General features: G+C 41.8%; 1 protein-coding gene across 1 annotated transcript; it reads right to left on the bottom strand.

Annotated features, from left to right (window-relative positions):
• Positions 1–9,204: 9,204 nt before the first annotated feature.
• Positions 9,205–23,896, bottom strand: GRXCR2 (glutaredoxin and cysteine rich domain containing 2). The gene is made up of 3 exons (XM_040453776.1): positions 23,481–23,896; positions 16,480–16,707; positions 9,205–11,167 (listed from the first exon to the last, which is right to left on the bottom strand). Exons 1-3 carry the CDS (start codon positions 23,814–23,816, stop codon positions 10,985–10,987), a joined length of 747 nt encoding a protein of 248 aa, XP_040309710.1. The 5' UTR covers positions 23,817–23,896; the 3' UTR covers positions 9,205–10,984.
• Positions 23,897–24,884: the final 988 nt, after the last annotated feature.

Genomic DNA, 24,884 nt, shown 5'->3' with positions numbered 1-24,884 from the left:
CTCAAGGAGCTTACCTGCCGGTAGGAGAAAGCAATGTAATGCCAGTCATCACGCAAATAAGTAGAAAATGACATATTTTGCCTTGAAAGAAAAGTAAAGGGGGTGCTGAGAGGTAGATGGAGTATCTCGTTCAGTTTGCCTGTGTGCCAAAGGAAGCCCCTCTGAGGAAGTGATATTAAACATGAGACCTGAAAGAAAAGAGCAGTAGGTATCTTTCATTATTTTCTTACCCAACATCAGTTGACATTCTTCTAAAACCACAGTCTGAGCCTTTCTGGACTTGCACACCCTTCCCACATTCACTGCGGTGGTACTTTGGAGGTATTTCTGCTGCCCCTCGCTGTTGGGTGGGGCCAAGACCTAAGCTAAGCCAATCAGCATAAGCGACTCATATGGGGATGAGCACATAACCTCCCGAGGCCAATCACAGCAGCAAAGCCCCATCTAGGCGCTTTGGTTTGGACCATCTTTACCCACTGCATTGAGGATATGCCCTTGAAATGGGAAAGGCTTGTTTTGAGGTTATTGTGGTGATCCAGGCCAGGGATAGTGTTGATTGGACTATGGCGATGGCATGGAACATGGAAAAGAATGGAGAGATTGAAAATATAATTTAGAGCTAGAGAAGGATAGGGAAAAATTTTTCTCTGCCTAAACCCATTGCTTTCTCATTTTGATTTTATGTTTCAAGGCCGAGGGGCAGCATAAAAAAATAAATGCGCTGAGATTTAGACCCCATTTCTGGGATTAAGTCAGTTAAGTAGGATGTGGCATTGAACAAGTCCTTTTCCTTCTCAGACCTTTACTTCTTCATCTCCATAAAAGGAAGGGGGAGTTAGCCTGCCTTTACATTTTTTCTTTAAGCACTGACATTTTAAGAATCCTGATCACAGGAAGCTACCGCATCAAAATATTTGAAAGAGATAAGTGTTCCTGACTTGACTAAGGAAAACACTTTTATCATAACACTATTCACTAAAGCAGGATTTCCCCAAAGGTGTACTTAGATGCGTTTACATGGACAAATATGTATACTAATAGTTATTTCTCCTGGTGTTGTGATTTGTTTCCATTACCTTAATGTTATTGGCCCCTTTCTGTTCCCTTACTCCCTCCTGCCCTATTGGTGAGTTTAGAGGAAAAACTAAGTCGTAGCTCAGTCTTTCCTTCTCCATCCTTTCTGAATCTGTTGCCTTCAGGGAAGACTTCTATGCAGTCCTTGGCTGTGAGGTAACAGGGCTACACTGGTGGGAAGGCTTGCAGGTGGGTATGTCTGCCCAAACCTAAGGTCCACTCTCAGGGAGCCTATAATTTTGCAGCATCTAAGCAACATTCACCAGTGCAGCTTTTGACTAGCAATGAACATGATGTTTTGAGCTCCATTTTCCTGATTTTTTATCTTATCTTTCAGGTGGTACTAAAAATGAGTGAGGGAAAATGATGTTTATTGAGTCCCTTTAAATGCCAACATCTACGTATCCACCTTAATGGATACTGGAAAAACACATGTTAATTAAACCCTATGATGCCACAGATATTACTGCTTAATATGAATCTAATTCTTTTAAGGGGGCCATTTTAATGCTGATTAAACAAAAATGTTTAAAAAACAGTAATACAGGTGGTACAAAATTGTGAATTTGGCAAATATACAAAAAAAATTATAGATTATATGAATAACAGAAGTTTGGAAATTACTATACCGAAAAGAAAAATGTGATGTAAGGCATGCCTTGGTCCATCGAGGAGGTTCATCATACCAAAAAGACTGTCAATTTAGGAGAAAGGCTGAGGAAATCTTATATAAGAAAAAGTTAAGTTGGAAATATCAGTGTAAAATAACAACCTTAATAAGTATGTTTTCAGGTGTCAGTGGCCCAGAAGCAACATGAATGCATTCTTGCTTACCACGCATTCTCAAGTGCAGCCCAAGAGCCCAGCTCCTGTTGTTCAGAGTTATCACGTATTCAAAAGAAACACAAACCCCTGGAAGCTAGGTGATACCATGATTTAGGAAAGAGAAAAAATTAAGAACATTTATCCAACATCCTCTTGTTACCAAAAAGGAAGAATGTTTTCAAAAATGTCAGGAACATTGTATAAAGGATAAAGAAGCCAACATGAAGGACTGATTATAAGCTGACATTTCTCTTAAATAAAATTTTTATTGTAAGAATAAAGCACTGATCACACACACACACACACACACACACACACACACACACATCAAATGTATACCCAGGTCAAAAAATAGACCTTTGCCATTCATCCCACAAGCTCCTTCCATGGGCCTCATTCTGATCACTCTTCCTTTCCGTTCTTTTATAATAATGACTTATTTGTATTTTTATGGTTTTATCACCCAGATGTATACCCCAAGACTATAGTCTTTCCCATTAAAAAAAATCTGTCCCTGTCACTTAAGATGAATTTACAATCTGAGCATCAAAAGCACTTTCACCATCATCATCAACACCACCATGACCAACATCAGGTTGACCAACATGAGGCATGAGAAAGGCCATGAATTGGAAATGACTCAAAATAGAAAAGCTAATATGAAATCTGCCCAAAAGGTAACTGTGATAGAAAATGGTGAATGTAATAAGCCACAAAAAAATTTTTGTTGATTTTAATAATCAGAAGGGTTTGACATTTCTTCTAATAATCTTATGTTTATAAAACACAGTCATATGCCTATCTTTATCTGTTTAAGGAAAATAAACATTGGAAACTGTAAGCCAAATAGTCCCAGAAAAAGCAGATGCCAAGAACAGGAAGGACCCTTTGGCTTGGGTGGGGACCCACAATAACCAAACAGCAAGAGAGCTCCACTAATACATTATATTGATCAATATAATGTATTAGCCAGATGACCTACAAAGGGACACTAACTACACAGAGCGTAGTCAATCTTTCAGCTCTTAAGAGATTAAATCTCAATGCTAATAAGGGAGGTATAAGTTTTTAATGCTAAGAGATAAAATGAATTTTTGATTATGACAGGATAATCGGTTATATCACAATGGCCAAGTGATAATTAAAAAACAATTTCAGAGATAGATACTAGGTTGCAAAATTAAACCTCAGGCATAAGATAAGGCCTGAAATAGTCTCTCTGACATAATAGGTATCATTTATCTGCAGAAAAGCTTACTATAAAAAGGTGGTTTGGGTTAGAATCACCTTGGGAGAAACAAACAAGTCTGACCAAGAATTAATCAGTCAATAAACCAAGTTCTACAATCTAGGCTGTTCTGATAACATAATCTTTCTTTGAGATCTACTAAGAATTTTGTGGCCCAAGAAAAGGAGTAAAAATAATAATGCCATAGCCCTCATGGCATATCAAAACTAGCAGAGAAAAACAAGAACAGAAATAAGATGGGCATTAAACCCATGATATTGATGCTTTTAGAGTAGATTTAAGTGAAATTATGGCAATAAATTCTGTGATTTTTGTTTTACATGTTTGTGAATGAAGGTCTTGAAGTGTTTAAAAGGATCAGCCATTCTGAATATATAAAATTGCAGTCGGTTTAAAATGTTTAAAATTATATGATTAATAAATTTGTCATCAATGTTTAAAGGCCTCAAGAAAAATTGGTTTTCAGTTGTGGGTATTGGATTCACGAACTTCATAAACTGAGCATAAAACAAAGTATAAATGATTATACTTCTCTCCATGGGAATACCCTTTGGAGATAAAAGGATCTGTCATGTCACCTTGTGTTAGCTTTCTATCCCTGGGTTACAAGTGGTCCCCAAACTTCCTGGTTTAAGACAATATTTATTTGCTCACAGTTGATCATCTCACAGCTCAGGGCTTAGCTGCCTGGTTCCAGCTCCAGGTCTCTCACAAGGCTGGAATTAAGATGTCATCTACCCCAAGGCTCAGCTCAACTAGAGAAGGAGCACCTTCCAAGCTCACTCATGTGGGTGTTGGCAGGATTCGGTTCCCAGCGGGTCACTGGACTGAGGGGCTCAGTTCCTCCCTGGCTATTGCCAGGCCATGTGGACCTCTGCATAAGGCAGCTTCCACCGTGGCAGCTGGTTTCAGCAAGTCAGCAAGCAAGGAAAGCCAAAGAAAGAATCATAGTTTTTTTAAAACCTAATCTCAGAGGAGACATCCCATCGTTTTTGCCATACCCCATTGTGAGAAGCAAGCCCCAAAGTCCAGTTCACATTCGAGGGGACTGCACAAAGCCAGGAATACCAAAAGGTGGGGGTCACCGGGAATCATTTTAGAAGCTGTCTCTCTGAGAAATTTTCTTAGACATTGGCCCACAAGACATACAATACACTGTATGTGTAACCAAATGTCATGTTTCTGCAAACACCAGATCACCAAATATTTATTGAACACCTTCTATATAGCAGGCCCTATGGTAGGTGCAGGGGATATAATGATGGGTGAGGCACACTTTCTGCCCTTAAGGAGTTCATAGCAGAATGAAGGAGGCCAACAACTAAAGGAGAGTTAGCCATTCTCTATTCTCTTCCCCTTCTATAATATCTATCATTTTATTTTGCAAATATTCATTTAAATCTCTGGTTCTCTGTGAGACTATAATGTTCCTAAGAAAAGGTACCATGTCTGTTTCATCTTCTGGCTCCCTGTTTTTTCACATGGCCTTACTCACAGGAATCGTTCAATAATATAACACTTTGAACATAGAAAGCAGACATGGTCAATAATCTGTTAGCCATCCACATCTTAGTATGAATTAATGCCCCCAATCTTTTGAGAAATAATCATTAACAGGGGAAGAAGTACTTGGCAGCTGGATAGAAGTGATACTGAAGGACTGCATAAAGAGAAAGAAGTCTCATACCGTTAAAGAAGATAAATGCTAACTCTAGTTTTGTCAAGGCCCGATTTAGCGGCCCCATTCTTACCACCTGCCCCCCACACCTCCACCACCAGACAATGAGGAAGTTATATTGTTTTATGTTTCCAGGTCTTTTCTTCTCTAGGTTTTACATGTTGTTTAACACAGGCAGTAATTATATGCCATAATTCCAACAGTGACAGAATTCCATTTCTCTCACATAATTGCATGAATGTGAACTCTCTGTAATTACTGTGTTTAATTAGAAAATGAGATGCAACTAATTAGGCCAGGTGATAAAAACAACTGTGAACATTTCTTTCAAATTTACCTTTATCATTAAATTCACTCAGACGAAGCTCCAGTGAACCATAGAAACTTTTTATAAATGTCACTGGCACCAGTCTAAATGCACGTATTGGCAGAGTGAGTCATAACTGTGGAAGACTTAGAAAGAACAACGTCGTCTTTCTCATAAACTTAAGTTTAATTGGTATCTTTGGCCAGTTTAATTTGGAAAGGTCAAATATGGTTCACACAGTTAATGCTTAACGTGGACTTCAAAAAATATTCTCAGAGGACCCTGGGGTGGCTCCGTCGACTGAGCATCTGACTCTTGATTTTGGCTCAGATCGTGGTATCACGGTTTGTGAGATTGAGCCCTGCATTGGGCTCTGCACTGTCAGCAAGGGGTCTGCTTGGGATTCTCTCTCCCTCTCTCTCTGCCCACCTACCCACCCCCCCCCTTCAAAATAAATAAATAAACTTATTTTAAAAAAGTGATCTTGGGGTGCATGGGTGGCTTGGTCGGTTGAGCGTCCGACTTCGGCTCAGGTCATGATCTCACGGTCCGTGAGTTCGAGCCCCGTGTCAGGCTCTTTGCTGACAGCTCAGAGCCTGGAGCCTGTTTCAGATTCTGTATCTCCCTCTCTCTCTGCTCCTCCCCTGTTCATGCTCTGTCTCTCTCTGTCTCAAAAAAAATAAATAAATGTTAAAAAAAAAAAAAGTGATCTTACCTGGAAGCCAAAATAAAAACGGAAAAAAGCAGAGTTATTCTAATGGCACAGGTCTAAGGCAGATGGGTTCAACCCTCCTCAGCCCACAGGATGACAGGCAGGGGCAGACAGGAGCCACTGCAAAGCACAAGTGTCTGCCTAGAAGGGGTGGGGTTTATGAAAGGAAACCTGGCCCTGCAGATCTTTGTGTGCGAAGGAGTAGATAGGCCTTGAGGCTAAGCCACATTTGAGAAAAGGGACCATAAAGATAAGTTATTCTGTTTCACAGCGCAAGAACAGAGGGTACACAGGGATGGACAGGCATAAATGAAAGGAGGAACCAGCAGGATGGTTGTAAGGGGCCAGCACACCAGGGAAACAAGTCTTGCTAAGTTCAGCAGAGTTGAAGCAGAGTTGTTACAGTACTACCTTCTCAGGCCCCTAGTTACCGCGCCCATTTTCTCTACAGGGTGTTACTTTCACGAAAGCCTAGGAAGGCAAGGTGTTTGTGAAGATCACTGAAGGGGCTTGCATGTTTATGGCCTGGGTGGATGTGTCGGGGAAAGGAACAGCATGTGTGGGGCTAAGGTGACCAATACGCAGAATTAATTCAAGGGTTTAGGACAACCAGGGAATGAGTGTCAAGTGCTTAGAACAGTGTCCTGCACGTGGTACAGCTGATATGCGATTGTTTAAATAAGTACATAAATAAATAAATTCTGTAATAAGTCTCCTATTAAGTCCTCCTATTCAGAGGAACTGAATCACTGGAGTAACTAGCAAAGGGTAAGCGGCAGTGTCCTCCAGAGATATACAACCAAATTCATTTATTATGCCTACTGGAGGCCCAAGACTATGATTTCATTGATGATAAATACGAAGAGTATGTTCATCTTGGAATCCTGAGGACCTAGTATAAATATTTGGAACATAGTCAAAATCCAGTGGGAAACTGCTCAAAGGATAAAGGAATTGGTAGATATTCTATCTTTTGAAAACATGTAGTAATTTTTAAAAAATGTTTATTTTTTTTTTCAACGTTTATTTATTTTTGGGACAGAGAGAGACAGAGCATGAATGGGGGAGAGGCAGAGAGAGAGGGAGACACAGAATCGGAAACAGGCTCCAGGCTCCGAGCCATCAGCCCAGAGTCTGACGTGGGGCTCAAACTCACGGACCGCGAGATCGTGACCTGGCTGAAGTCGGATGCTCAACCGACTGCGCCACCCAGGCGCCCCTAAAAAATGTTTAAATTGAAGTATAGCTGACATAGTCAAAAATGTTGGAGCTTTCAACACACATAGCATTATTTTCATTATAGCATCACTAGGATTTTTTTAATTCAAATAAGTTAACATACAGTGTAGTGTAGTATTGGTTTCAGGAGTAGAGCTCAGCGACGCATCAATTACATACAACACCCAGTGCTCATCCCAAAAAGTGCCCTCCTTAATGCCCATCACCATTATCCCCACCCCTCCCCCAGCCTCCTCCCCTCCAGCAACCCTCAGTTTGTTCTCTGTATTTAAGAGTCTCTTATGGTTTGCCTCCCTCTGTTTTTACCTTATTTTTCCTTCCCTTCCCCTATGTTCATCTGTTTTGTATCTTAAATTCCACATATGAGTGAAATCACATATTTATCTTTCTCTGGCTTATTTCACTTAGCATAATACACTCTAGTTCCATCCACATTGTTGCAAATGGCAAGATTTCATTCTTTTTGATTGCCGAATAATATTCCAACATACACACACACACACACACACACACACACACACACACACACACACACACCCCCCACATCTTCTTAATCTATTAGGATATTTTTTAACCTTCCTATTTTTGTCTAGCTCTGAAGAAATTCTTCCAGTCTTAGGAGCACTAGTTGGCCACCCATACTCATGACACTAAACTTAACCAGGACACTGCCCAAACCACTGGCAATGTTTGTAGATCACAAATCAAAAAGTGGTATTTTAGTTCAAACTTCTCTCCCCTGGTAGGTAAGAACTCAGAAAGGGTTTGCATGCAGTTGGTCATAAGCAGTATTTCTGGGTTCAGAGGATGGACTCTATGGCTCTACCTTCAAAATATATCCACAATCCAACCACTGCCACCACCTCCGCTAATACCACACTGACCCCGGCCACCATTAACTGTCCCCAGGATCACTGCAGGGGTCTCCCAACTGGGCTCCTACTTCCACATTTGCCCCACGGTGTCTTCTCACAACACAGCAGCCAGAGAAGCTGGTGAAAATACAAATCAGACTGTGACCCTCCTCTGCTCAAAATATTTTTATCAGTTGGCATTCAATCAGGAAACCAGAAACCACTCTAGATATTTCAGAGTATCAAGTATAGATAGAGATAGAGATAGAGATAGAGATAGAGATAGAGATAGAGATAGAGATAGAGAGAGAGAGAGAGAGAGAGAGAGAGATGTATATATCATATAGATACAGATTATAGAGAATTGATTACAAAGATTACTAACTGCAGCAAGCCACTACTCACTCCCCTTAGGCTGAGGGGAAAATGGTGTAACACTGAACCTCCAATCAGAGCCACCAAAGCGACTGCAGTTGGAGCCGGGCTTCCTGGGCCAGCATTCCCAGCTGCTGTTGCTGTTAACACAGCTGCCTCGTGGGAACGGCTGTCAGGATCCCCAACAGAAAAAGAGGGAAGACTTTCCTTCCGCCCGTCTTCTACCCGTTGGCAGGACTTAACAGGGAGCCAGCAGGCAAGATTTCTGGGAAGTGTAGGTTGTGGCTGTCCCGCCCCAGCAGTGAGAGGAGCATGTGGAAGGAGAGGTGGTGCGGTTGACAGAAAACATGCCCCATGCAGAGCACCAGTTCACTCCCTGAAACCTAGGTTTTTACAAGAGCTTTGAGGTGCCCCCTCAGGCGCCTTCCTTTCTGGCCTCATTCCCTGACACTTGTCATCTTGCTCACTGCACTGCAGCACTTGCTGTTTCCTCTGCCTGGAGTAACCTCACCCCCAGACACGTTCACCTCATGCCCTTGAGGCCTTTATGTAAAAGAAACTTTCTCAGTGATGCTTCCCTGAAAACTAATTTAAAATTGCAAACCCTCCTAACCCTTCACACCCCATATTGTTTTATTTTTCATCAAAGCATTTATCCTTTTCTAACACCTTATACATTACATATGTGCATACGTAATTGTATTTTTTTATTGTTGCATACTATTTAGTTGTCTTTAAATATAGATATTTTATGTCAAATATATATGTTTTTAGGTCTCAATACCTCCCCACCAAAATGTAAGCTCCATGGGGGCTAGGATTTTGTCTGTTTTGTTTAATGATATATTCCCAGTGCACGATAAATTCTTGTTCACTGAATAAACAAACGTAATCATTAGTGGATGCATTTATTATGGGCTGAAAAGGATTAAAGGCTCTAAAAAGCATGAAGGAAGGAAAAGAAACCACCATCGCTATACCTCCTCCCCTGGGAAGCCTCTCTCACCCCACTCAGGCTACCTCAGATGTACCTTCCATGTGCTTCAAATCCTCCTAGCAATTCCCCTACCCCAGAACTTGTCATGCTACGCTGTGATTATCTGTTGATAGATCTGCCTCCTCCACTGAAAGCGTAAGCGCTGTGCCCTACCGAAGCGATGGTGCCCATCTGGGCAACAATGTACATCAGGCACGCAGGGCTCAAAACAGCCGTTGTCAAATGTTCCTGTCAAAAAAGAGAAGAACGCACTTAAAGGCCTCTTGTTATCATTCCTTCCTCTAGTAGTCTGGAAAAATAGAAGAGTCAAAAGCTGTGAGAAACCATAAACTAACTCAGGAAACAGTTTAGTGCAGAGGCAAAGAAAGTCCCTTAGGAATAGTTCTATCATTCTGGGGAAGAGAGGACAGGCAAAATTTATCATGGCTTCAAAAAATATTTTAATCTTTCTATTAGAAGTATTTATGTCTCCCGAAAAGCGTTCATTGAATTATTTTAATAGCTGAATATTAGAGAATAACAAACAAATGTTGAAAAAAAAATCAGGTAATGAAAATCAAAATCATCATAGAAAAGCCACGTGTCTCAAAACATAACAGATTTTACAGGGTTATTCTCAAGTGGTAAAGGCTGTGGGGGTTAGAGCCACAAAAGTACATTAACGAAAGCATCTTTCTAATTTTGTAACCAACTTTAAGAGGAAAGAATTACCTTTAGTATGTGTATTCACCGACGGTAGAATGAGAATTCTTAAAAATCATCCTTGGTTTTTTTTTTTAGAGGTTTCTAATAGATAACTATAAAAATATCCAGTCTTTTTTGAAGAGATTGTGGCTATATCCTAGACTTAAAATACATGTATTTATCTGCTGATAATTCAGGGGTTGGAAGAAGTCATGTCACACACACATACTTAAGCACCAAATTTATCCTAAGTAGTTCTGACTTGGCTTATAGCCTCAGCAGTTTAGAGGCATATGTAGGAGTGTCTTATCTCATCTGGTCTTAAGAAGCAGCCCTGCTCACTGCCTGCGTGAATACCACCCAAGCACATCACACAGGAGAGACTCAGGACTTTGAAGGAAAGGCCTCCTCAGCTTGCCCATCTTCAGCACGAAGCTCATACATGTTGCTTTGTTTTCAGTGGCCTGCTGGTACATTCTGCATCGGGCATCCCTTTCCTCTTCTGCTTAATTAAAAATTAAATCTGACCAATGATGATTTGAAATGCATTATATGCAACAGAAATTCAGTTAATCAGAAACCTGCCTTTTTTACTCTTACTTTTTTATCCCTTTCTCATGGCATAATTGTGCAAAATAATTCCCAACCAGAAAATGACTTCAACCTGCTGCCTGTAATGTGCATTTATTTGCTCACTAGTGTAAGGAAAAAACCGAGCTAAGCCAAGTAAGATACACGCACACGTTCCTGGAAGGATAATTTTAGAACCCGTTTCAAAGCCGACTCTAATTCGAAAATGCCTCTGCCACTTAGAACCACATGGAGATGTTACCAGCCTCACGAAATGTCATCAAGTAATTGAATTTTGCCAGTGGTGGAAGTGGTGGTAGCCACTGTGGCTTCCTTGCTGGGAGAGGGAAGAGAAGGAGGGGGTTTGTAAGCAGTAACTTCAGGAAGGATGCGATAACAGCGGACATACAAAGCCACAGGCTATTGATTGCAAATCTGGCAAGGCTGCAGGCCGTTCTCATTGCAGGCAGGGCACCGCAGGGCCCGATAGGACTCCTTAAATCTGTTGGCCAGCATGGAGAACTTGCTGCCGTGGCACAGAGAGCAGGTGGCACTGCCCGACCCTCGGCAGTGAAAACAGTTGTCCTCGGGAAGCTCCCCTTCCTGCAAGACACAGGGCAGCATTCAGTTAGAGACCACTGTTCAAACACACGTTGAAATAGCACTGGGCTGCCAGAAAGGCAGAGGCAGAACGAGAGCAGAAAATGCTTCCCACAAATGCCAAAGAGGGAACTGACCAGAGGCACACAATTCTCCCTGCAATTTTATCAGAGAGGATCTCCCTGATGGAATCTCTGAGACACCATCCCCCGCTACGATGCCTTGCACTTTGCAGCTTTACGTTCTTCACTGCCCTTGTCACCATCTGACGTGTCATTTCTGTGTGCTCCGTCAGGACAAGGACCTACTTATCCGCATTGCCAAATACTAATAGTGAACAGCTGCAGTGTGCCTAGGTGGTGCGAGGTGCTGTTCTAAGAGCTTTCTTTACGTTAATCCGTACAACACCCCAGTGAGGTGGTGCAAATATTATCATCCTTGCTGCAGATGTGAAAATTGAGACGCTGAGAAGTTCGGTTATTTGCCAATGGTCACACAGCCTTGGAGGAGAGGAGGCAGGTTTTGATTCCAGATGACTGAGCACCAGAGTTCATGCTCTTACTGACTCCATACACAGCCCTTCGCTGTGCCTGTCCAGCAGCAGGCGTTCAAGAGATACTGTTTTTGTGTGACTGGCCGAGAGCCTGAGTGGATGAATGAATCGATGTTACAATCCTTCGAAGCTGAGCTCTGAATTCCTGCAGTACTTTATTTTCTTTGATACCTGTGATAAGGCCTGAGAGAGCAATCATGCACCTTGGGAAGTTCCCTTGACCTCTCTACATCTTTGTTTTTCTTTCCCTGTGAAATGGGAGTAGTAATGCTGACCTCTCGGAGTAGCTGGAATATTAAATGAGAGTGTGAAAAAAACCACAGTTTGTCACCCGGCATATTATAGGTTTTCCACAAAAGTTAATTCACTTCTAAGCCCTGCTAGTGAGTCTTGACTTACTAGTGCTCGACTCCCATCCTGCAGAATATGCCCCTTGTCTACTGCATGTTCCCTCCCTAAGACACCTCAAGGAAACTAGGAACCTTTGCATTTCTGTGCAAAGACTGTGCATAGACCATGAACCTCCCAAGAAATAAGGGGTGGTACCAAATCAATACCAGGTGGATCCAGCACCAAGTCCTATTTCACTTGCAAAACATCTCTCAGATCCATCCAGTTTTCACCACCCACAACCGCAATGCTAGTCCAGATACACACCAACTCTGGCATGAATTTAGTGTGGAGCCCTGCCTCTAGTCTTGTGGGTGGCTCTCCCCAAACCAGACAACAATTATTTGTTTTCAGATGTTGGCTTAGCAGCACTTATCCAGGAAGCCTTGCCTCCCCACACCTCTGGGCCAGGAGTCCTGTCCCACCTGTCCTGCCCCAAGCATGGCAGGCCTCATCTTCTACTGAAAGTTCCTGCTGACCAGACATGAAGCTCTCTGTGCTAGTCCCTGTCACCATCACCTCCAAGACCTCTAGTGCAGTGCCTGGCACAACATGTGCCATTCACATGTTTGCCAGATGAACAAACAAAACGACGATGTCTGGAGAACCCTTCTGATTCTTAAATCCTAGGACCTAACAAGATGGCGGAATCCACTGGGTGGCTCAACCCAGCTAACACAGCTTTCTTTTATAATTTAAGAATAAAAATAATCTTGAAAAGGGTGGCAGGAGTTCAGAAAATAGTTCCATTGTGCTACAAAGTGCCTAAGAAGATACCACATTTTATTCATTCTAGATTTAGGGAATGGAAGTGATCATCCAACCGACAAAAGCCTAAATGTACCCTTTGGTTAATATTTTATTGATTGTGGCCATGTTTTAATACATCAATAATGGAGACACTTGTTTTCTACCCTTAAAGTATTCAAAATAAGTGTTTTTGCCAAAATATTCTTTAAGGAAATGGTCACAGTCCGTTTTTCTGCTAAATCCACATGTTCTTTTTTGTACTTGATCCCAGGGAGATTTTAATGTTGTCAGTGCTGCCAAAGGAAGTATAGCAAATTCCTACCAAAATGCTATACATGTCATCCAAAAATTAATTTGCATACAATGTCAGGTTCAGCTATGAAAAGATTCATGAAATGACCTGGTGCACCTGCTTGCGGAGAACAAAAACAAATCATCGATCAAATTTTATCTAATGTCACGTGGTTGTATGAAGTACTATTAGAAGGCTCCCTGGAATTTCCATTCTTACCCTGGGTTACCACCCTCCTTCCAACCACTTGCTCTCAGCATGTCATTTAATCATTTAATGATTAAATCAAGGGCTACTGAGCCTCTATTCAAGGCAAGAGGGATATAAGCTTCTGTCTTCCATTCTCAGCATTTTTAATCTCCTCTCAGAAAATAATCAGTAAGATGGCTTAGAACATAGTTGTACTGCACAGTGTAGGTCCTGGAGCCGACAGACCTACCCAAACCACCTCTTACTAGCTCCATGGCCAAGGAAAGGGGCCTCAGCTTTCACACTGCAGACTCAAAGGCTTGTGGTAGCCCTGATGATGCTAAGGAGCACCAATCTGGAGACTGCCCAGCAGAGTGGTTAAGATGATAGGACTGGTAGTCAGGTGGTCCAGGGTTTGACCACTGGCTCTGATAACCTCTGGCAAGTTACTTAACTTCTCTGTGCCTTAGTTTCCCCAGCTCAAGAGTGTGACTGCTAACAATCACTACCTCACAGAGTCCTTGTGAGAATGAAGTAGACTGATGCATAGAAAGCACTGGGCATGGTGGTTGGCTATCACAGGCCCTCAATAAATGACAGTTGTTGTCACTGTTGTCGCCTATTTCAAAGGCAAGAGCACAGAAGGCATAAAGAAGTCCGGATGAGTTACGGTCTCAAATCCACCGAACATACGGCCAGATTTTTCCCCTTCCATATTTCACTGTGGCTCAATTCAATTATTGCTCTCCTTTTCTTTTACGGTGAATACAGACGGTCAGCATGGCCTGGCCGTTAGCCTTGCCTTGCTCTTTCATCAAGGTTCCCACTGCTTCCCTGCTCCATATAACACAACAAAGGGTCTCCTGGTCAGAAGGGGCGCCTTGATGTTCTCTGACCCTCTTTTTTAAAATAAAACCTGGCTGGGCATTTATTGCATGAGGGATTTGGCAAACAAATAGCAATTTAAAACAGAGTTTAAAAGACAGGCAAGTGAAGTATAACCTTTCACGACAACTCTGCTGCACGCCTCTGTCCTAGTTTGTGGTATTACAGCCAGAAAACATGGATCTCTCCAAATTGAATTTACAGATAATTGTCATGTCAGGCCTGTTGTTGCTTTTTTTTTTTTTTTTTTTTTTTTTCAGGCCAGAAGCGTGACCTGCATTTTGTCATTCCTGGCTCCTTTCTGAAAATATATGCTCCTACAAATTACAAAACGGCTTGAAAAAGAATAGAATTAATGAATTTTAAAGTGGGGAGGTAATGCTTCGGATCACAATGTTCAGTAATCTGCCTGCTGCTAAGCTGGGTTCTGAATAGTGCTATGTAAAAGGCAAGAGAAGGCAGAAGGACGATACTTCCTTACCAGCTGGCACTCTGGTCCCAAATTCCAATATTCTCTCCACAAATATTTCACTAATATGCACTGTGCGCCTACTCTGTGCCAACCTGTATTTTCATTCTTATTGTTGTGCCACTGGAACTACTATACCAAAGCCACATAAACATGGCCCCAGCCCTTGTACAGACAAAACTCTAGTGTGTGACAGCAAACATTAACCAAATAACTACACAGAGAAATTGAAGACTGCAACTGAGGAGGGGTGTGAGGTACTCTGAGGGGTCTATCCTCTGAGGAAGTGATGTCTCCACTTTCAGATGCTAAGGGGAAGGGGGTGGGGAATCTGGAGAACATTCTAAGCAGAGGGAAGTTGCCTCTGCTAGGAAAGGGCGAAGAACATATGAATGGTAGCTAGATGGGCAGTGTGTCTGGGACAGAGAGAATGAGGAGAGATGTGTAAGAGGAGAATAAACAGGCCGGGAGGGTCCAGGCTATACAACGTTTTCTACAACAAGTCAGAAGGTTTGGTTTCATTCCAAGGGATGAGATGTCACTTAAAGTTTGGGGTGGGGGAAGAGAGTGATGAAGGGGTGACATGATCATATTTGCATTTCAAATATATCTTATCTAGTGTGAGATCATGTGGGAAAGAGACATGAGTCGTTGTGAGCAGAACTTTAATAAGAGTCTTTTGTTAGAGTGTGGTCATGACTTTCTCATTCCCATCCTCTAAACCTTGCCAGGGTGGGGATATCACTCAAGTACGAGGAAGCCGCTGGCTCACTGCGTCACACCAACTCATGGGAGGTGAGAGTAAGTCCCACAGAAAGCTTCAGCTCCCAAGAGATGGAATCTGAAGAGAGAGAAAATTCATTTCTGCTGCTATCCAAGCTTTTACTCTCTTAGCTTAAAACCATCAAACTTGCTTTAACCACTCCCAACCCCACACTGTGAACTAATGAATATCATCACTCTACCCCCTCATCTGAGCATGTCTAAGCAACAGTTTCCAAGGTGAAGAGGGCACACCTCTGAGGAGTGTGGGAAGAAAAAAAATTCTAACTATTTATATTTACTTTTTATCTTTAAAAAGCAAGAAATTAAGCGTCAATAATATCTTCAAAATAAACCATTATACTAATTTTTAGTAAACTAGTTGACACTGGCACCTTAAATAGGTCAGGCAGTGACCAAACATGGTACCCAGGGGACCCTAGAGTAAACATGACGTAAAGTGACCTCACTGCATCCAAAGTGACAATGGTGTCCCAGCTCACTCATTCGCTTTGAGCATTTTGCAACATACTGAAGTTCTCTTGTCCCTGGTCTAGAAGACTTAGAGACAATATGGCTTAATTTCAACTCAACTAATCTCTACAAAACTGGACACATGTCTTCATAAGATCTCTTCAAGGAAACTGGATTGAGGATAAACCAGTAAGATAAACACAAGCAAACCCATTAAGAAAAAGAACAGAGCTGATTTTTTCCATCTCTGGAACAAGCTGTTCTTTGCCACATTGCAGAGTGAAAACAATTAATACCTAATTGGATCTCAAAAGAAGTCATCAGAAAAAAAAAAAAAACTGTGTGTACTTGAAATATGTACATAACTATTTTGCTAATCACTTACCATTAAAATATAATAATAAAGTTAAAATTCTTGAACATCTTTAACAGTTAGACATCTTAAGTATTTACATTCAAGTTTTTTCTGAAGTATTGCAAAGATCAAAACCATGTGGAGACCACTGCTGTAGGGCCAGCTCCAAGTAGGACAGCGAACCATTCTGACACACCTGTGGGTACTGGTTATGGGGGAATGTGCTTTCCGTGTCTGGCAAATGCCCATCATTCAGGCCGCTGTCTCCACAGATTTCTTCTTTGCTCATCAGAGACTCCTCCTCGGCCTCCTCTTCCTTCTGGAGCATTTTCCGCATGAAGTCTCTCTTGTCCATTGGGGTTCGGATGATTTTCAGGTTGTTCGTGTAGATGATTATCTTTCCAAAATCTATAATAGGTGGGGACTAGAGAAATGGAGAATGAGCATGGAGATTTAACACCGATCACCATATACAGGGCTGCAGAAACCGTTCAACATCCCAGGCAACAGGAGAGAAGGACCTTGTAACCATCTAGCATTTATGATTCCAACAGACCCCAAAGCTACAATTCACTCCCTGGTTTGTTCGCTCTCTCTAAAATCCTTAAAACCCAGATTCCTTCCCCCTGTTGACGGTAACCAAGCAAAGCTGAACTAACTGTATAACTGGGACTGCAGGGTGGGAGCCAGAACTTCTATTCCCACTACATACAGCAGTAGCTGATGCAGGGATGCACACAGAAAGAGTTTAATAAATACAGAAGAGGGCTTAAAAAAATAAACAGCTCTCCAAAATTGTTATGCATAAATAATAATAGATAAAATTTACTGATTATCATTATTTGATTATAGTGGATAGCATTTATTTTGTGTCGGGCACCACGATAAGCATTTACAAACATTACCTCACTTTCCCCTCAAGCATCCCTTGAGGCGGATGCTATGATTTCTACATCTTACCGATGAAGAGACTGAATCACAGTGAGGTAAAGAGGCTCCCAAGGTTACAGTTAGTCAGGGTCTGTGGCTGGGATTCGAACCCCAGTGTGTTTAACTCTAAAGTCCATATTCTCAACACCTACCCTGCACTATTCACAAGCATCTTCTCTCCAAAAAACCTGTAAGATTGTTATGTATATAATGATCTTATGTAAATACATAATATATAATGATCTTATATATGTGCAATCATCTTACATATATGTAATGTTTTTATTAATTGTACAATACAAAAGTCTTTTAATGTCAAAAAATATACTTCTATAGCATTTTTTTTTTTTTTAAGTAGGCTTCAGGCCCAGCGCAGAGCTCAATGCGGGGCTTGAACTCATAACCCTGAGATCAAGACCTGAGCTGACATCAAGAGTCAGATGCCTAACCAACTGAGCCACCCAGGGACCCTGTGGCATCATTATCAATAGCTCACGTTCTTTGTATAGATTTATCATGTATTACTTGAAAATTAGCTGAGGAATAATTGAGACAATACTACAACAACGCAGTAAGGAAGTGTGGGAAGTAAATGTTTAGGGATTATTAACTAAGAACACATATTGCCTCCCAGAGCTAGGATAGCTTGGAGGGAAACAACACCAGATCTCAATTCCGCTGTTCACCAACTGTGAGATTTAAGAGAACCACGTGACCTCTCAGAACAGCAGTTTGCTCCTCCACAAATGGGGTGACATCTGACTGATGGGGTTCACTGATGGGCTTCACCACAGACAAAGTTATTATCAAAACAGAAGAATACTTTGATACTGGGTGGTAAGCAGGTGCTGTCCTGAGACTCCTGAGCGCCCTCCTGTTACCCACAGTTCTCTTCAGGGAACCTCTCACATCCCCTAAACCCAGTAATGCAGTAGTCGTTGCTCAGAAGTCCACGTTTCAGGACCCTGCCCCAATATTCTGCTGGCTTCTGTGCTGATTGGGCAATGTCCCTGTGGTTAAAGATTCGGACTCCCATCCCTAAGGCTAATTATATCAATTTCTAGGGGTAGGGGTGCAATGAAGAGTATATAAGACAGGGTTTCCAAAAGCTAAAAATACTATATACTGGTGGGCATTGTTAACATCGCTAGTATTTTTTTTTAACGTTTATTTTTGAGAGAGAGATAGACAGAGCATGAGCGGGGAGGAGCAGAGAGAGAGGGAGACACAGAACCTGAAGCAAGCTCCAGGCTCCGAGCTGTCAACACAGAGCCCGACGCGGGGCTCGAACCCACGGACTATGAGATCATAACCTGAGCCGAAGTCAGACGCTCAACCAACCACTCTGAGCCACCCAGGCGCCCCTAACGTTGCTAGTATGAAAAACTGTTCATTGGCAGTCCACACACAATCATGCTACACAGCTAAATACCCCAACGTGAAATCCTCTGCCCCCCCCTTATACAACGGGAGAAACCAAATCTACTTAGATGCCACAATTAAGCAGTCTCCTCTTTACAACCCTAACGCATTCAGTCACAACCTGGCTTAAACAGGACTTCAGTACTCAGGCCCCCTTCCTTGAAACACCTGCAGAGTTTTCAATCATTATTTATGAAGCCACAAGCTTCCTACTTGGGCCTGTTTTCTCTCCTTCTCTTCAAGGGATCGTGTGGCAGCTTCCATTTCCTATTGTTTGATTCTTACTGGGCTCCTGTTTCACACTCTGGACTATCAGTTTCTGAACATCAGAAGATAAAGATGGTGGCACTTCTGGAAGGTTCCATTTCCACTTCCACTAATAGCCAAAGAGGTTCAATTACTAGGGAACTTTTTTTCACACATAGAACTGGTTTTCTTGGGGTGAAACCCTTTATAGTATGTTGAAAAAAAAAGTCTGTGGTCGTAGGGTCCAACCTCCTGCCTCTAACCTGGTCAATATGTGAGACACCAAAGATTGTAAATTTATTTTTAATGTACTCCAAAGAAGCAGGGTCCCAAATCACCTTTAAGGTGTGTTTAAGTTTCAGTCACCCTGACAGCCAAGTTCTTCCTTGTGTCTAAGGAAACGCTCCGGGTGTAACTAAAGTTCACGTTATCTGGTTACACCCAATTGCCCGTGAGAAACACCCACTCTTCCATTACAGAGGGCCATGAGGAAGCCAGGAATTTTTTTGTTTCCTTCCATAGTGCCCAGAACGGCAACTTATGGGACTGAGCTTCATAAATGCCCTTGACAGTGGCAATGTGCCTGCAGATTGCTCTTCAGACACCACGAAACCTTTCTGTGGCTCTGCGTTTAAATGCGGGGACACCTTCCTGGGTCCTAGAAATGCAATGGGCTTTGGAGGCAGGCAGGCCTAAGGCGAATTTTTCTGTGCAAGATTTGCAAGTTACGAAACTCCTGTGCACTGTTTCTCCAATTTGTAAGAATCTTTCTCAATGAATTACTGTGAAGATGAAATAACATAATATATACAGAGTATATGTTTAGTAAATGCCATTTCCCTCCCTTTCCCTTCCATTTTTTTTAAAGGAACCTTATAAAACTTCAGTTGGTTTCAATTCTTTAAAATATTTAGTTGTTTATAACCACTTTCTCTTTCTCTATCCCATAAAACTTTTTACAAAGACTCAGTATTTCTTTGATAGGAACCTGGTCATTATCACAATGGTAGGGAACATTAGCTAAGCTCATCCAATGTTTCAGGCATAATGCTAAGTATTTCTTACATACAAACTTTTTTTAATCACCACAACAATCTTCATAAGTAGATACTTTTTTTAAAGTTTATTTATTTATTTTGAGAGAGAGTATGCGCATGCAAGCGAGGGATGGGCAGAGAGAGAGAGAGACAGAGACAGAGACAGAGACAGAGAGAATCCCAAGCAGGTTCTGCACTGTTAGCACAGAGCCCAATGCGGAGCTTGAACTCACGAACCATGAGATTATGACCTGAGCCATAACCAAGGGTTGGATGCTTAGCTGACTGAGCCACCCAGGTGCCCCATAAATAGGTATTTTTATTACTCTCATCTCATAGACGATAACATTAAAGCTTGGCAAGACTAAGTGGTTTGCTTAAGCTCCCACAGTAAGTAGGCAGAGTGGACAAAAAGCCCAGGTCTAACAGACATCAGAGCCCCTGTTTCTTAATTATTATTTTTACTGTGGTAAAATATATTACATAAGATTTACCACTTGAACCATTTCTAAGTGGACAGACAGGTCAGTGGCATTGGTACATTCACACTGTTGTGTAACCATTACCACCAACAATCTCCAGAGCTTTTTCATCTTCCCAAACTGAAACTCTGTGCCCATTAAACACTCACCTCGCCCCTCCCCCAGCCTCTGGCAACCACTGCTCTACTTTCTGTCTCTATAAATCTGATTGCCCTAGGCACCTCATATAGGTGGAATCATATAATTATCTTTTTATGACTAGTTTCTTTCCCTTAGCACAAGGTCTTGAAGTTTCATCCATGTTGTAGCATCTGTCAGAACGGCCCTCCTTTTTAAGGCTAAATAATATTCGCCTGTGTGTATATATCACATTTTATTTGTCTATTCATCTACTGGTGGACATTTGGGTTGTTTCCACTTGTGAGCAATTGTGAATACAGCAGCTGTGAACATTGGTGTACAAATATCTGTTCAAATTCAGAGCCTTTACTTTTAATTGTTGTAGTTAACTGCTGCCCAGTGTTGCTTCACAGCCAATATTTACTAGGGTTATTTTACAACTGGGTTCACTGTTGAAAAATCATGGCTTTCCAGCTCTCGTTTCCTTATTTTTCATGAATACCACACTGACAACCTGTTTCAGTGGGTGGAGCTGCAGGAATCTGTCCTGATCCCCCTCTAACCCAGAGGCTGGCTAAGATTAGCAGGTAGCACTGGATCAGGCAACAAAGAAAACAAGGATAACTGGATCATGCAGGAAACCAGGTGAACAGGAATCAAACTCTGAACATGGTCTCCAGCGTACTGTGTTTAAACCAATGGTGCAGCACTCCTATGAAAACTCAGTTATCTGGCTTTATAAGTCCTTACCAAATCATACATTTACATACATGCCAGGTTTGACACATGATCTGTGAAGCGGTCCAATATTCTCCACCATAGGCTTATACAAGGTTTGTATAAACTACAACTTTGTAGTCTAAACCTACAAATAAGATTCAGTTTAAAAGAGATACTGTAAGTACAAGATATAGCCAAGAAGCTACGATATGATAAGCACTCAGTAAATGGCAACTATTACTATTAACGTCATCATTATGATTCATGACCTTATTCTCTAAAAAGGAGCATTCCATGGGGCGCCTGGGTGGCGCAGTCGGTTAAGCGTCTGACTTCAGCCAGGTCACGATCTCGTGGTCCGTGAGTTCGAGCCCCACGTCGGGCTCTGGGCTGATGGCTCAGAGCCTGGAGCCTGTTTCTGATTCTGTGTCTCCCTCTCTCTCTCTGCCCCTCCCCCGTTCATGCTCTGTCTCTCTCTGTCCCAAAAATAAATAAACGTTGAAAAAAAAAATTAAAAAAAAATAAATAAATAAAAAGGAGCATTCCAGAGGGTCAAAAGCGTGAGGCATCAGAAGAGCTGGGTTCTTATTCTGACCGTGTACCTAATGACCCTCTAATACTGGTAGATCCCTTAACAACTTGGCACTCAATTTTACTCATCTGCAAAATGGAAATGCGCATATTTTGCCTTTCTCCTCAAAGTTGTGCTGAAGACCCAATGGAAAAGTATATTACTCGGAGATCATGAAGAATGAATTCTTGCCATTTGCAACAATGTGGATGGAACTAGAATGTATTATGCTAAGCAAAGTCAGTCAAAGAAAGACAAATATCAGACGATTTCACTTATATGTGGAATTTAAGAAACACAACAGATGAGCATAGGGGAAGGGAAGGAATAATAAGAGAAAAGCAGAGAGGGGCAAACCACAAGAGATTCCTAAATACAGAAAAAAAACTGAGGGTTGTTGAAGGGGAGGTGAGTGGGGGGGATGGGCTAAATGGATGATGGGCATTAAGGAGGGCACTTGTTGGGATGAGCACTGGGTGCTATGTATAAGTGATGAATCACTTTGTTCTGCTCCTGAAACCAACACTACATTGTACATTAACTAACTTGAATTTAAATATTTTTTTTAAAAAGTATGTGTTATTGCTTCATAATGTCTAAGTTACTGCACTAACATGAGGGGTTGTTCACTCCAGATCCCTTCGTTATCAAAAAGAAACCTGGTATTATCTTTGATAAATGTGGACTGCCCATAACTTCACTTTCACCAAGGCCAGAAAGGCCAATGCATTTGTCTGCCAGAGATGAATTATCTGTTCCCTTTGAAACTAACAATAAAAATGATTAGAGAGTAATTATCTGAATTTCACACATTAAAGATGAGAGCATATCCTGGTGTACTATTCATTAATGACCTGGCACATTAGATAACTGTATTTAATCTTAAAGAAAAAAAAAAGGCATTCACAATCCCATCGGCAAACATCCACACATCTCTTCATTTTTGGAAATCAGTGAATATTTTCCAAGCTCTTCTAGCTTAAAAGAAAATCGTGTATGTGCTTTTGATTATCCATGGTACTGGCAAAGATAATTGAATTAACAGACAAAATACAGGTTTCAACTGAACTACTAGCTCAAACTTCTTCCCCATGTAACATTTCCTCTGCTTGACTTGCTTTTCACCATTTCTTCCCGGGACTCCAACCACTCAGTGTTCATGCTAACACACAAGGGAAAGGCAAAATAAACAAACAAACAAACATTTTTTAAAAGCAGGCAGCAGGAGGGAGAGAGGAAATAAAACAAGACAGGGATAAACCACAAGCTGAATAATTGGCTGGAGTAAAATGAGCACCTTCAAACACTCGGCTCTTTCTGGAAACAAAACAGCCAGTTGTCACATAATTTTCTAAAACGGCAGTCTGGCAACCTGAAAACCACTGCATCTCTATTAAATTTACTTACCGAGATAACCCAGCGAATGACCCAATTACAATTTACTACCCTGGATGGAAGGGAATACTATGTACGCTTACTGCACTTTCCAATAAGTAGTCAGCAAGCATGTTATTTTTGTTCCAGAAATATTATTCCAACAGTGGCTTCCCATTTGGTGCACCTACAGCTCTGGTTGGTACTGGAGCATGAGCTATGTACAAATTTGAATCAGGCATTTTTCTATACACATTTTAGTCCTTAAAGTTTACACATCATGCACAATACCAACCTTATGGTCATTCGCCTTGTAATCATTGAAGAAAGACTGGCCGCCCGCCAAAGTGTAGGCATTGCCCTCTCTAAAAACGCTGATCCTCTGAGCAGTCAGCTTAGGGGAGTATGGTCGGGGCTTGGGGGCCTCCCCAGACCCGTAAATGCCATCCATTGGTTCAAGGGACTCTTGGAGAAAACTGTGAGGGTATTCCTCCTTTGGCGACTCTAATTCCTGCCCATCCTCAAAGACCTGCTTCAACACTCTGCCACTGTAGGAGGAGGAGATTTTAAATCGTACTTTCCGTGGTTTGCCGTCACTCTTCTGGTTTAGCTTCTTCTCGGAGTCCTCCATCAGTAGAAATTTCACCCTGTGGTTTCCTGGCTTCAGCGTAGCCAGTGAAACTTGGGGCTCTGAGAAGAAGGCATTTTATTTTCTCTCCTCTTGCATATAATTAATTCAAGTTGGTGCTGGGGTATGCTCAGTTTACAGCAACTGACACCCACACATTAAATATTGACAGATCCTCATGCAAAGGCAGGCGATTGTGGGTTTATGGAGTAGAGAGAGCACAGCATAAGACAAGATTGGGTCCCCTTTGATCCCAAATTCCCCAATAACTTCAACCAAACCCTGGCTTTTCCTAACCTGAGCAATGGTTAAATTTATATAGACTGAACAAAGTACCAATTCAACAAGGGTTAGTTACACCATCAGCTAGCAAGTGTCTTAATATTCTTACCAACTACAATGACCTAGCGAGTATTTAATAGGTACCAGAGATTTTTACACACATTGCCTTATTTTGTCCTCCCCATAAGCCATTGGAAGTATAATTATCCCTGTTTTACAGAGGGGAAAGAGAGGCCCAGAACCGTTTCCTCATGTGTCTACTCCATTGCAGCTAGGTAAGAGACAGAGCAGGGATCAGAACCTAGTTCTGACTCCACAACCAACAGCCAGTCCACTAAGCCAAAAGTTTTCAAACTGTGTCTCATGGAGCCCTAGACGGGAGGAAACTACAGATCCTAGGTTCCAGGCCTTCTACTCCGGCATTAACCAGAGCAGCTACACTTCATTTTTATTTTATATTTAAGATTTCAATTGCAAGGACAGCACTAGGCCCCATTGCCTATGGCAGACAACATGCAGTAAATGCCTGTCACTGTGCAACAGTCACTGAGAGGAATATCAGGGCAGTATGAGATGTGGGGCTTGTGAATGAGAGTCCTGCACTCTAGTTTAGGAAACAGACCTAACATATATGAAATAACAGCCTCCTGCTGGCGGCAAACTGTCCACTGCTGTCTCCTAGAATAGATATTCTGGGGAGAGGGTGGTCCCTAAGGAGACAATGAGCGGAAGAAGGAATGAACGGAGTCTAAAAGGATGGCTTGGATTTGAAAAGCTGAAATGGTGGGG

This window comes from Herpailurus yagouaroundi, unplaced genomic scaffold (genome assembly GCF_014898765.1).
Source record: "Herpailurus yagouaroundi ecotype Mexico unplaced genomic scaffold, PumYag 29, whole genome shotgun sequence".
In the NCBI taxonomy this organism is placed as follows: domain Eukaryota; kingdom Metazoa; phylum Chordata; class Mammalia; order Carnivora; family Felidae; genus Herpailurus; species Herpailurus yagouaroundi.
Note: the sequence above shows the minus strand (reverse complement) of the source record. Positions and strands in the feature narration are given on the sequence as shown.